The following is a 13771-nucleotide window of genomic DNA, read 5'->3' on the forward strand; positions in this document are numbered from 1 at the left end:
ATCTGAATGAGGATGCTACAATAATATCATGAACCTGGTTCTGAATGCTCCAGTAGAAAAACACCCAAATATTCTAAAGTATTTTCTGTCTATCTTCAATTCTGTATGGTTACCATTATGCATATGACAAAGGACAGAGTGAACTACCAAATGCTGCTAAAACAAGTTCTAATAATTAAATCTTGATCTTTCATTCTTACCATGAACATTCTGGAGCCTTTTCATCTGAGTCCAGCTGACATTATCTGAGTGAAGAATCCGCTGTCTCACTAGGTCAAAGTCTTCTCCTGTTTGACTTGATTCCACCTGCAAAAAGATGGCTAGAATAACTTATTCACTGATCTGCCGAAAGTGTTGGATTGCACTGCATTGTACCGAAATAAAAGCAGTATAGTAGTTCCATATCCTGCAACTACTTGTCAACAATAGTAGTCTTAGAAATACAGCCCAGAAATAATGGCATATCACACATCAAATAAGAAATCAACACAGACCAAATTCAGGATCTTAGAAAATAACAGAAGACAGTTGCACAAACTAAAACAAATCACTACTGGGCTTGTTTTATAAATAAATAGATTTTACTTTTTGTTATAAATACAGAATCACATAACCACCCAAGGCCTTACTTCTCATAGCTAAAACACCTGATGCTGATTATTTTAGACATTAGAGAAGACAGAACTTTTCAACATACTGAAGGATTCCAGTGTCTTCACTCGGCCTTGTATATTGTCAAACAGTAACTCTTAAGCAAGTTAAATGTGTCCCTGAACTACTAGCCTGGGGGTCTGAAGGTTTGGGCATACTGATTTTTTGCTAACTGACTGACTCTCTTAGCTCAAAATAATTTGTATTTTCAGTGAACACTTTCTGTCTCCACAAGCTACACTCCAGGCATGGATCAGAAACGTCCATTTGTTGAGCAAAAGATAGAGTTATACTTAGCAGAGGACTCCCATTTTCAGAAGAATCTCAGATTATTTTTTAAAATTTTTTTTTTAGAAAGTGAGTTTATTTAGTTTTTAATCCATGCAAACTATGAAGATCGTCTTCTAAATATGACCTATGAACTGAGATAGTACTATACTGGCAGGTTTGCCAAGGGGTGGCACCAATACTGCTTTTAGGAAGGAAAGTGGGGTAGGATTTTCCAAAGTCTCTTTGAGTCCTTTACCTGCTGCAAGAGGAGCATCAGTGAGACAACACTGGAGATCACGCACAGCAAGAGGATCTCTGTATGCAGCAGTGTACTACCATCTACACACGAGTGTGTGTCTTCAGTAGCATGAGAATTAAATTCAGGAAGGCAGGTGGACGCCTGGTAAGCACCACTAGCCCACCTCCTGCATGTGTCCCAAACATGCAGCTTTCAGGGCCCAAAAAGCAGTTTGTGTCAAAGTGGCTGGAAACCTCCAGTCCCTCCAAGGCAGCTCCTGGAGGAGCTTTCAAGCAGCATCACCCAAGAGGTCACACAGAGGGTTTGTTGTCAGTTTTCTTCATAACAGTTGTAAACCATGATCCAGAAATACTCACGCATTCTGTTTCTGTCATCCCAGTAGAAAGTTGTGTCCTTTCTGTCACCATACAAAAAGAATCTTTACATGAGACAAGGCTATCAACTTCTTACAGTAAGGCAGTTGTATTTCAGAACCGGAGCCAGCAGCACCCCACGATTAGCATCACTGAGATTACCCTATATGAACCATTACTCAGGAGTAATATGTGGGTTCCAAGTTCAGCCGCTACCTTCATACCATCAGCAGATACCTAGCCATCAGGACAAAATCATAAACAGCTACGCACATGCAGTTTTTATTACACAGTATTTTATTGTCCCATTGCTTTATCAGGAAACGTGGCAAGGCTGCACTGCATTTCCAAGTCCTACAGGGTTTAAAAAAAGAAAAAAAAACAAACAACAAAAAACCAACCTCCAAACCCAAAGGGTTGTTGCTGACCACAACCACCAATAACACACCACATGACTCAGTTTAATAAAGCACACGCACTACACAAAGCAAGGTCTCCAATATCTACCCTACAGGCAGAAAGCTCCTCTTCTTTCACTATTGATTTCCTCAATATTTATTTCCTTAGCAGCCTCAGATTGTTTCAGAACCAGTTTTCACAAGAAAAGACGAGAGGTCACTGCCTTTTCAGAACAGGTCTGAACACAAAGACTACAGGATTACAACAGTGCTCATCTTGGCAAAGATATTATGTGCATCATTAGAGATTTTCCACTTTGGTAACCCTGTGCCAGCATTTGAGCCCATGTACTTTTAATAATGAGTTTCTCATTACAGTTTTATCCAGTTTGTCTCAATTATTTTTCTTGTTCCCATCAGAAATTATGAAGAAATTACAATTTAAATGAGATCCCTCTATATGAGAAGAGTATGGTACAAAAACAAAGCACAAGCAAAAATATTGGTTGTTGTAGACAGATGTCATAAAAATTATCTCCTTCTGAAGAGAATTGTTATAGTTTGGTCAGTTTTAAAAACTGTTTCCACAAAATAGATCCCACAGAAGAAAGAATTAATATTAGTTTTCATTTGTCTTCAAAATCTTCAACTTAAGGACATAATTTATACAAAACACAAGGTACCTCTCAAGGTTTCAACTACATACCGAGGAAACATCTGGAGGAAATGTATTCTGGATGCAAACCTTGTACACCTGCAAAGCTCACATTACCAAGTACCCAAAAGTGTTAAATAATTCCTTAACATTTGAGTCTCTGGAAATCCTGTGTCATTTGTTTTATTTGTATTAACATAAGAAGGTAGTCTCAAAAGCTATCTCATTATAAAGAAAATAAGTTTTACAATCAGTCCTGTGAACTTAAATTCTTGTTATTATCTAGCAATGAAACCTGTCTTGAAAACGAAGGCTGAAGAACATAACCATATTATCATTGTTACATGACTTTTGTTTTCTTAATGGCAAGAGAAAGGTAGCAATTACAATAAACTATTTGTCAAGGTCTGTGATTTCATTTATGTAAACAAAGCAGTTAAATCCTTTCTTTTTATAAGATCCTTAGAAAATGGTAAACCCTAGGGTTTACCAGAATATAAAGAATCCTGCAGGTTCAAAGAAACCTCTAATTTACTTGGGAAACATAGGAACTATTTTCTCTCTATTCTGATGCTGTAAAAGCACAGCAGTATCCCAGGTATCAAACCGCTAAGTGTTGTTGAAAGGGCACCAACAAACAGACAAAAGAATCTGTAAAGGTCAACAAAAGCAACACAGACAGATTACTCCTTTCTCACTCTAACACATCAATCATTAGAGGTGGACCAGTCCATTTTAACCGTACCAGCTCTGCCCTCCAGCTTCTCACATAGTTCCTCTCCGCAGGTCTCCCACAGCCCCAGAACAACCTCAAACCCCCATCGCCAACCGCGGTGGCAAACACCAAGTGCTGCATCAGCAGATAAAGGCAGAGGTGTGGTTATTCCTACAGTGCCAAGGGTCATGCCAGGGTAACAATGCACAGCAGCTAAAAGAAGTGCCAAAGTATAGGGCAGAAGTAAAGGGCAGACCAGATAGAGGACCTCAGTTTGGTCTAGCATCAGCTCTTTCTTCAGTGCTTACAGAAGTTATGAAGAGGCTGTTCTGCAGCTGCGTGACCTGTTGCAGATTTTGACCCATCCTGAAGGTACAGTCAGAAACTTTCACAGGTGTTTCATTCCATCACTGTAATTCCTCTTTAATATCAATTAGCAAGAAATTCTCTACACTGCCTTCAGGACCCTAGAAGGCAAGGGCAGACTGGCTCATTGTTTCAGCTTTGACTAACACAGTAAAATCTGGTCGACTGATCACCCCAGAGGAACTGATGATAAGAAATAATTATCCATCAGCAACTTACCTGCACCCAGGTATGCAATTTTTACAGATATAATTTCACTCTATGTTGAGGCATAGTAGAATTTTATTCTCAAAATTTGTAATAATACAGTGTTTCTGTCATTATGAAATCTTGTCTGTAAATTGCATGCTATCTAGTTCATGGTATGATTATACAGATTAATGCTTATGGAACACTTTGCTAAAAGATAATTCAGAGCACTCACTACTTAAGAACTACTGTAAATGCTTACAAAGGAGGAGCGAAATTATCAGAGATTTTTGCTTTGTCTTCATAGATACAGTCACTACCAAAACAGAAAAAAGATTGTGTGAAGTGGAAGAATTGATCAGTTGTACCTTTCAGAACCAAAGAAACATGAAAACAATGCAGAGATTTGAGACTATCCATTACCTTGCCAATGCTATGGAATATAACCAGATCACTCCATCACAGGCATTACTATTGTGACTACAATTACTTAAGTGTTCTTGCACTGCTGCAATAGCACAATTTCATCCAAGTAGATAAGGCATTTGGATTTGATGTTTAAAGACTTGCACTTCAAAGATGAAATTCACATGTACTAGAAAAATAGAGCAATTTAGGGCTATTACAACATCTTTAATGAAACAATCAAGTAATGACTTCAGTTTCAACAAATTGCTGGACTGTCATCAAAATACCTGATTTAAAAACATCTCAGCCTAAATAGCTTGGAAGTTTTTGGAAAAATAAAATCTTGAATTTCCTTTCATTCTGATCCAGCATTTGGCCTTCTCTTCAGCTTAATCCAGATGCCATTATTTGGACGAAGAATCAGTTCTCCAGTTATACCAAGCTCTTCTGGCTTTTGACATGAATCCACCCAAAAGCGCCGCAGGATGAGGGCTAGAAGAGTTTTCTCCTCTATCTGTGCAAAGCGTTGACCTACAAATTACAGGGCAGAAAAAAAAATAAAAAAAGATGTTATTGTCAGGTTCTATCAACAGTTGCTGCGTTTGCATGCTCACAGCGATACCTCTAGGAACACAGGAGAGCAAGCACTGTGCATCTGCCTCGACAACAGAACTGGCTTTAGGCAAAAATTGAGGTCACGTGGATACTACTGAAACTAGCACTTTTCTTTGCATGACAACTCTGGTCCTCCTGGGACAATCCACAGCGCATCCTCCTTTCCACAGTACAGAGAACAAAACCAGCAAACAGTAAACACTTTACATAGCACTGATACAAAACACAGCCTTGTCATGTCTCTTGGATGGACTAGGCAGGGTGGAATGGATGACAGACCACAGTAGCAGAAGATGCAGCACAGGGACTGCAAGGAAAGACAAATCGCGCTGTTCCATATATGTAGAGAGGAGCAAAGGAGATACAACTGCAACAGAACAATAGACTTTCCTTCAGCGAACACTAAGCATCACACACAGTGATGATTTGGTAGCACAGAGGGCAAAGTTCAATTTACATTTCAGACAAAGGTGGAGGAGGAAAGGGCAGAACAGAGAAATATGGGGAAACCAAACCAAGTGTCACAATCCAGGCAGTTCGCTCAAACTAACTGAAAATGGGAACACGACACAAAACCCAGTGTTCAAAACTTTTTCTGTGCTCCCCTCTGTGTAATACGCACAGATGGATGTCTGTACACATATACACAGTGATGAATTTCTGCAATGATATTAATGAACCAACTCTCCTGCACATGTTCCTGTATACCCAGGAACTAGCTAGACATGCAATATTAAATTAGATTCCTCTTTGGAACATGGGAAGACCTAGTCTGCTTTTCTTATGGGAAGGGCACCTATTCCTAAAGAGACAAATTAAAAACAATCAAAAAACCTAACACCACCACCCCTAAAAAAGAAAACAAGCAAAACCCCAAACCCAGAAGCTCTATCTCCTGTTCTTGTAAATGGCACGACAATTGCTGAATGTTCCCCACCTGCACTTAAGATCAGCACAGGGAACAATCTTTTCATGTGTTCTACAATATAAACAAGATCACCTCTACTTTGAGCACAGATAAATGCCCAGTGTCTCAGTGACACCTGAAGAGCTAACAAGTTCTGGGATGACAGGGAAAACACCAGAGCAAGAAGGGTGTCAGAAAGAAGGAAAGAATACATATAGTTGTAGACTGCATGTTTGGGACACCCAGCTGAGAGCATGGGATAAACAGATGAGATGTTTTCTCTGGCTCTGTCTTGCTGACATTGAGGATCAGAAATTTGGAAGCAACACTGCCCTAACACAGCCCATTAACACGCTGCCAGGCTGCACAGGCAGCGATAGCATGATAGGCACTGGTCCCTGGGAAGAAAGGAAACCCTTGGGAAGAAACAAAACGTAGCAGCTCAAGCACCAGGTTTGCAAGGGAGACAGCACCCAGAATTCGGGAGGGACAGCAGGGGAGAGGGGCGAACAAGACCAGCAGGCACATCAAGACTTAAATTTCTTGTACACTCACTGCTGCCACAGCTACCACACCAAAAGCAACACTGTCACATTACAAGGGCTTCCTCTTCAGCTACCTACCAATGCAGTTCCTGAGACCAGCCGAGAAGGGCACATAAGCATACGGGTGCCTTCCTTTACAATTCTCAGGGAAGAATCGCTCAGGTCTGAACTCCGCTGGGTCAGGGAAGATCTCAGGGTCTCTGTGCAGGGCATAAGTTATGACAAGAACATTCGTGCCTTTTGGTACTTGATATCCTCCTGAGGAGAAAAGGGAAGGGAGAAGAAGGGTCAAAACAACAGCAAATAAGTGACTTTCTACACACAACAGTACAATAAAAAATATAAAACAAAGCTGCCCTTTACTTGGGAAACACCTCCACTGAGGAGATGCTAACAGGGTAAGAAGTGGCAAGCACAGGACACTACTTACTAATACAGCAATCCTCTTTCAAGGCACGGCCAAACAGCGGAACTGAAGGGAAGAGCCGAAGGGTTTCCTTCACCACACACTCAAGGTATCGAAGCTTCTTCAAATCATCCATTGTGACAGGACGCTCAGTGTTGCCTGTCCAAAAACAAATAGGAGGATAAGCAAGACCAAAATTCCCCATTTCTGGTTAAACAAATTCATCCCAGCTCCCTCCAGGAACTCTCATCACACACCAAGACCCCATAGGAGAAGGTGCTACGCATACACTGAACATGCATGCATTGCCCCAAAGTCATACGGTTGGCTGTACTTTCCTACAGACTTTCCAGCACCCATCCCAATCACCTCCAGCTATTGAAAGCTCCAGACGGGCCACAAGGCATATTCCTATCTCCCTTCTACATCCAGGCTTATAATGTACCACATCCCCACTCACAGATGCAACCACCACCAGGACTCCAATGAAGGGTGAATGGAAACGTACCAAACACCTCATCCAGTTCTCTGTGAACCTTCTTCTGGGCTTCAGGATTACATCCAAGTAAGTACAGGGCCCAGTTCATAGCAGCTGCTGTTGTATCATGGCCCTAGAGGTCCAGATTTACAAAGACATTGACTTCAACACTATGCCTGTGCACAAATAGGTCTCAAATACTTAGCTGTGCAGGTAGTATGGAAGGTGAGGCTTACTAGTCCCACGACCACGAGAAAAACAAAAATTAAGAGTGAAGAACTCTATTCAACATGCTGATTATCAGGATATGAGATGACCCATGATGCTGTCAGGTGCCTGAAAACTGACCAAAAGGGGAAAGTGTTGAAATAACCCAAGCAAACATTCATCTCCTCTGCCTCCCAGAAGCTGACCAAACTACCAGTATATACACAATGAAACAGAGGCATATTCATTTTTTTGGTTACTGTCCAGTCAACAACGTAACACCTGTGGGGCCAATGACTGCCACAGCTACACAATGAAACAGAGGCATATTCATCTTTTTGGTTACTGTCCAGTCAACAACATAACACCTGTGGGGCCAATGACTGCCACAGGAGAGATACAATGGACACAACCTGTAACTTTTACAAAACTGTCCAAAAAAGGGTACAAACTATCCAAAAAACCATGGCCATAGGAGGAAATACTTCTTGGATACAAATTTGGAAAGGAAACAAAGGGAAGGGAAAAAAAAAAAAAAAAAAAACACAAACCAAAAAAAACCCAAACCAAAACACAAACCAAAAACCTCCCCCCCAAAAAGAAAAAGAGGGGAACAGAAAAGGAAAAAGTTGACCAACAAAGGATTTTGGTACTAAAGAGGTACACTTGTGAAGTCCAGGGTGCTGCATCTCTTCAAAATCCAGCTATGGAGTAGTACAGGAATGGTAAGATGGGAAGAGAGTTTCTCTAGGTTACAACAGCAGTACTATAAATCTGAATGAAGTTCTTCTGAGATAGAATTCAGGTCCACCTAACGGAGGTGTGTGGAAAACTTGTGAAAGTCCTGCTTAGATCTTTCATTGGACAGAGAACCAGACACAAGAAGACAGTGCCAATGCACACCTGTTGATAGAACCAAGAGGTTACAGCCAACGTGGCAAGAGACAAAGTGTGGAGAGCTGACAAAATGCAAGGCAAAGCATCAAAACCACTTAGAGTTCTCTTTAGCATTAATGAGGTTTGCAACAGGACCCGAGAGCCAATGGCCCATGTCAGTCACTAAGCTCTTATTTACTCACCTGCTTTCAGGAGTAGCGCCTGCTCACACAGGCAGGGCCTACCACATGTGTATTGCCCAACATTTTGCCAGGGCACACAATTCTGGGTCAAATGTTTCTATCCTTTAGTATTTTCTATCTTACAGAGATTTCCTCTTAGGCTTCCAGGGCTAAAATAATTTCATACTAAAGGCAACCTCCTGAACTACGAAAAGGAAGAATCACTACCTGCAAATATACCCAAAACCACAAACCCAACACAAACAAAAAAAACCCAATAAACCAACAGGTTCCTTGGGTACCTCAAACATGAAAGTATCCACTTCCTCACGAATGTCTCTGTAGCTCAATTTGTTCCCTCCATCATCTGTTGCACTCATCAGCATGTCCAGGAAAGCTTTTCTCTTTTTGGAGCCACTTTCTTCATAGTTGCCATCAGTATCACATTTTTTCTTCCTGGTGTTTTCAAGTTCTGCAGCTTTTTCTGCAATGACCTGAGATTAGAACCATTATATTAGGTATGATGCATGCAGCACACACGCACAGTCTACATGACATGGATTTGTTCCAACTTACTAAAACAACAACATCCATCTGTAGCAGTCTACATGAGCTGGTTAGTACAGCTGTCAGCATTATCTCATGAACTTGAACTGACTTTTTGTGTTAGTAGGCGAAATATGACCAACCCTTCTTGTCCCAATCAATAGAATGAACACGTGTGATCAAGAAAATACATAGCTCAACTATGAAAACAACTTGTTGATCATTAAGAGGTGTAAACACATCCAGAATATCTGGAAGACGCCAATCATGAATGCCAACAACAGTGACAGTAAATCAAAAACCATCACCACAATTTGAACAGACTGATCACCAAGATGATATTCTCTACTCTACCCAATAACTAAGGAAAGGATCAATCTCCAACCTCTGAAGAACTCAAGAGATTGACGAGAAGCCAGGGCACCCCACAACCCTGCATCAGGACTACATATAGCACGGCTGGAACCACTACACTAAAGCTTCCCAAATTTTCTTCAGTATGAGAGCGACGGCTGAACTTCCCTTTTTTAGGTCAAAGCACAACCCCAGAGACAAAGATTTCCTGCTGTCACCACCGTTGTTGTAACAGCAAAACAGAACCCTTCAGTAAACTGGTATTGCTCTCAATAACAATAATTAAAAATAAAGGCTGTAGAGTAAGTAATTCTGTTCAGAGGAAGAACTGAATGGGAAAAAACCAACCCAGTTACACTCACACACATTGTTTCCCTCACTGAACATACACATCTAAAAACACATCTTGAACCACCTTTTGTCTCAGTGCATTTTGTCAGCACCTCCACTAGGTGCTATTATTATTTACTGTTCCTTTGCCATCTTCTAAGATTTGGCTTCCTATATCCAGTGCAGCAGTCCAGCATGGGAAGGGAGGAAGTATTACCTTAGGTCCCTTTAAGAGCCTCTCTCTTGCCTCACTGTTGCAGTTCCCAATAAAAGGAAGCAAAACATGAACTACTTAGAAACAACACAGAGTCAATGTGGCTCATTACATGTAATTAAAAGTTTGGAGATTATTTCCTTTGTTGTGGGCATTGATACAATGACATTGTGGGGTACATACACTTATTTCAGGGAAAGCAGCCTCCCTAGTAACATCCTAACAGTAGATTTGGGAAGGTAACCACTGGCAAGAACAGCACAGAGGCTGTTTGGTGAAAGGGGTGCTCCCTGCACAATCTAACACGGTGAGAGAACGTTGTGTTTTATGTCAAGTGAGTGATGTATGCTTAATGGTTTCTGTGTCAAACCGTCTTACTGTTGATGTGGGGACCTGCATGTGTTTGCTCATCTCAGCAGTTCTGCTCTGAATAGGGGAAAATGAACACAAGCTTCCATTTCCAAGGGCTGGACCAAGCAACATTACCAAGCAGAGAGCCCTATGCTTACTGCTACAAATTTGGCAGTGAGCTGTTGCTGGTGATTCAGATGTGCATCATCTGGGGCAGAACAAGGGTTCAGTGAACTCCAGTTGTTTGTTTCTGTTGTCAAGGACCTGTGAGTCCTGTTACTCCCTTGGAGTAGTATACTCCCTTGCTTAAATACGACACAGTTCCTGACAGAGAAGACAGCTGTTGTCTTCTTTTCAGGGAATTCCTCGGCATCCCAACAGAGAGAAAGTTCTTCTCTTAACAGATGTATATCGAGGGGGTTGAACCTCACTCCCATTTGGAAGCTCTCTGAGTGCTAGACTGCTCAAAAAAAAGTAATAAAAAAAAGAATCTATACTGTATCTGTAAAATTGTGAAGGATCTTGAGGTTCCTCTCATGCTCTCTTCCTTCCTTGAACAGCTTATACACGAGATCAGGCCAAAGCCAAGGGCTCTTCTGTCGCTGTTGGATTAGATCACTCATCCTAGGGGCACAGGAATTACATCATGTAACATTTCTTGACAAAAAAATAAATTTACAGCACAGTTTCCAGAAAAAAAAAAAAAAGGTTCTACCTCTCCCAGAGAAATGGAACTTCACATATCATATGGGTTTAAACCCATTCATCTGAAAGGAAGGCTGTTCATATTTGTTTCCTGTTTTTAAATCATGTCAAAAATTCTGCCACCTGTCGCAGCACCAGAACAATTTATATCTTTAAGCACTGATCTCTGAGAAGGAGAGCATAGTCTCATTTAGTGTGAATCTTCTTGAAGCAGACATATTCAGTCATCCAGTACAGTCCCATTCTACATCGGTAAAGCACTGACTGTGCTGAAAAGATATGTACAACCTGAAAAGACTGCTCTTGTGAGGGCTCCAAAATATCTGCTCCATGCCCTCAAAACAGCCATCTAAAAGCATCACATTCCTACTTGGCTGTCCAGATACCATATATGCCAGACAGCACATGAAAAGTATTTGAAATAAAGATTATGAGACTTCAAGTATGCTCAAACACAACTGGAGTACATCTGGAAGGGTTGACTGTCATTGCTGTTCAGCTCTTGCACACACTCTTGGCTGCAGAAAGAGACTTTGAGGAGTAATTATTATCTTTAGACCAACTTCAGGCCAGTCTACTTGCAGTACCATTTGGGAAAGGCCAAGGAACTGATGACAATCAAACCCTCTAATTCCACACCTTTTTTTTTTTACACACCTATCTTGACAAGTCCCATCAAAGGCTGAGAGTGAGATGCCACAAGCAGCTACATCTCATCTAGGCTGACACACCGGTGTGGTAGGAATACAGACCATGCTTTTCCTAATCCACTGGACAGTCACATACAATTTGAACGGTGTAAATACTGCTGTGAACTGCAAAGCAGCAGTGCCTCAGCTTTAACGTGCTATCTAAAACAGCACCCTCTCAATTCTGCCAGTGATGCTATATGGAATGTTGCAGATCCATTATTTTTTTTTTAATCTCCTGTGCCAATGGATTGACTGAATGGCAGCTGACACCTCTTCAAAGCCTCCACACCTCTTCAAAGCCTCAGCTTCCCATTGCATATAGTCATACCAGAAAATGCATCAAAATCTGCTGGAGTTTTTCCTGCCTTCTTGGCTCTCTACCTCCATCTGTGACCTCCCCAGCCCTCCTTCCTGGCTCACAGCAGATGAGCTCCGGACACCAGCAGCATCGACTCCAGCCCAACTACAAAGTAGCCAAGGAAAATGTCCATTTACCTGTAGACAGCACGAACATACTCAGAATCCTTATTCTCCTGAGCACCCACATTCTTGCCCATCGCCGTTTCTAGGAGGAAGAAATCATCAACAGTTCATGAGTGTGAAGTAAAATGCAGAGTCCCTGTACACAATAGGTTACTACTGCTCCCAGGCTCTGACTGTCACTACACCATCCCTTCAACAGGTAAATACACACATCCCTTTCCAGGTGATGAGCTTGCTTTACATTTTGATGCCCAGGAACGCTGCTTCTCAACACAGTCTCACTTCAGACTGCTCTCTCTGCCCTGTCCGCCCCACAAACTCACCTGCTCAGATGCACACAAGACACCCTAGGAGACAGGATGGCCTTGGGAGGATGGAAATACATTCACACAATATACAGGGACATTCCTCTTCAATTGTCTCCTCACACAACACGGCACAGCTGTACTCATGAGCCTCTGCATCACTCACAGCCCCACCACAATAACCAAGGAGAACTTACCACAGATGATATCAAGGGCACAGAGAGTGATGTCTAGAAAGATATTAAATGGTTCCTTGTCAACATGCTTCTCAAGTTTCTCCAACAAAATACTTCCTTGTTCATTCATAACCTCTAGAAAGTCAGTTAAGATTGAGAAGTGGAACGTGGGAGTTATCATCTTCCTCCGTGACCGCCACTTGTCTCCGGTGCTGCAAAATTAAGAGGGAGAAGGAAGGGTTAAAAACTCCAAGTCAAAAATAAAACCCTCACCATCACAAGAAGTAAACAGTAAGAAGTGCAGCCTGGAACACCTTCACAGATGGACACATTGCAGGTGACTCTTCAAGCTCTCCATAGCACTCCACAGAAGGAGTAAAATGGAAATATTTCTTGCTCCAGCTCTCTCCAAAGCACAAGCCACCATTTCTATGGCTGCTCTCCACAAAAGGAGATGCCAACAAGCCTTCAGGCAATACAGCCCCATGGTTGCTCAGTGCACAGGCTCAGAGGGATGGAGCAGAAGCCATCTATAAGACAAACCAGCTATTCAACATCAAGGCTTCAAGCCATCACATCGCCTCTGGGACTTGCCACCCATGCTTGCCTTCATCTGCCGACTAGGAAACGAAGATTGCAGAGAACTAGGATCCACGGACATTACGCAACTTAATGCCTCAAGGTCTGGCTACAAAGTACTCCCTTGGAGACAGGCAACCACCTCCCACATGTCAGGGGCTTCAGCCGGGATAGAGTTAATTTTCTGCCTAGTAGCTGGTACGGTGTGCTTTGGATTTAGCATGAGAATAACGTTGATAACACACTGATGTTGTAGTTGTTGCTAAGTAGTGCTTACCCTAAGTCAGGGACTTTTCATTTTCCCACGCTCTGCCAGTGAGGAGGGGCACAAGGACCTGAGAGGGAGCAAAGCCAGGACAGCTGACCCCAACTGGCCAACGGGATATTCCATACCACAGGACATCATGGCCAGTATGGAAACTGGGAGAGTTGGTCAGGAAGAGCAGAGTGTTGCTTAGGCATTGGTCAGCATGTGCTGAGTAACTGCACTGTGCATCACTTGTCTTGAGTTTTCTTTTTTTTTTAACATTCCTTTTCATTACTATCATTATTATTA

The 13771-nt window shown here is 41.9% G+C and overlaps 1 protein-coding gene across 1 annotated transcript; it reads right to left on the reverse strand.

The window, feature by feature from the left end:
- Positions 1–4496: 4496 nt before the first annotated feature.
- On the reverse strand, positions 4497–12848 carry LOC104158115 (cytochrome P450 4V2; the record flags this gene model as incomplete). The annotated part of the gene is made up of 8 exons (XM_009695683.1): positions 4497–4795; positions 6410–6589; positions 6762–6896; positions 7246–7348; positions 8783–8974; positions 10773–10899; positions 12168–12237; positions 12658–12848. Coding segments are annotated over 8 exons (1174 nt in total), but the record flags the coding sequence as incomplete, so codon positions are not given.
- Between the last annotated feature and the right edge of the window lie 923 nt (positions 12849–13771).

The sequence above is a fragment of the Cariama cristata genome, unplaced genomic scaffold, assembly GCF_000690535.1.
Source record: "Cariama cristata isolate BGI_N322 unplaced genomic scaffold, ASM69053v1 scaffold17422, whole genome shotgun sequence".
Classification (NCBI taxonomy): domain Eukaryota; kingdom Metazoa; phylum Chordata; class Aves; order Cariamiformes; family Cariamidae; genus Cariama; species Cariama cristata.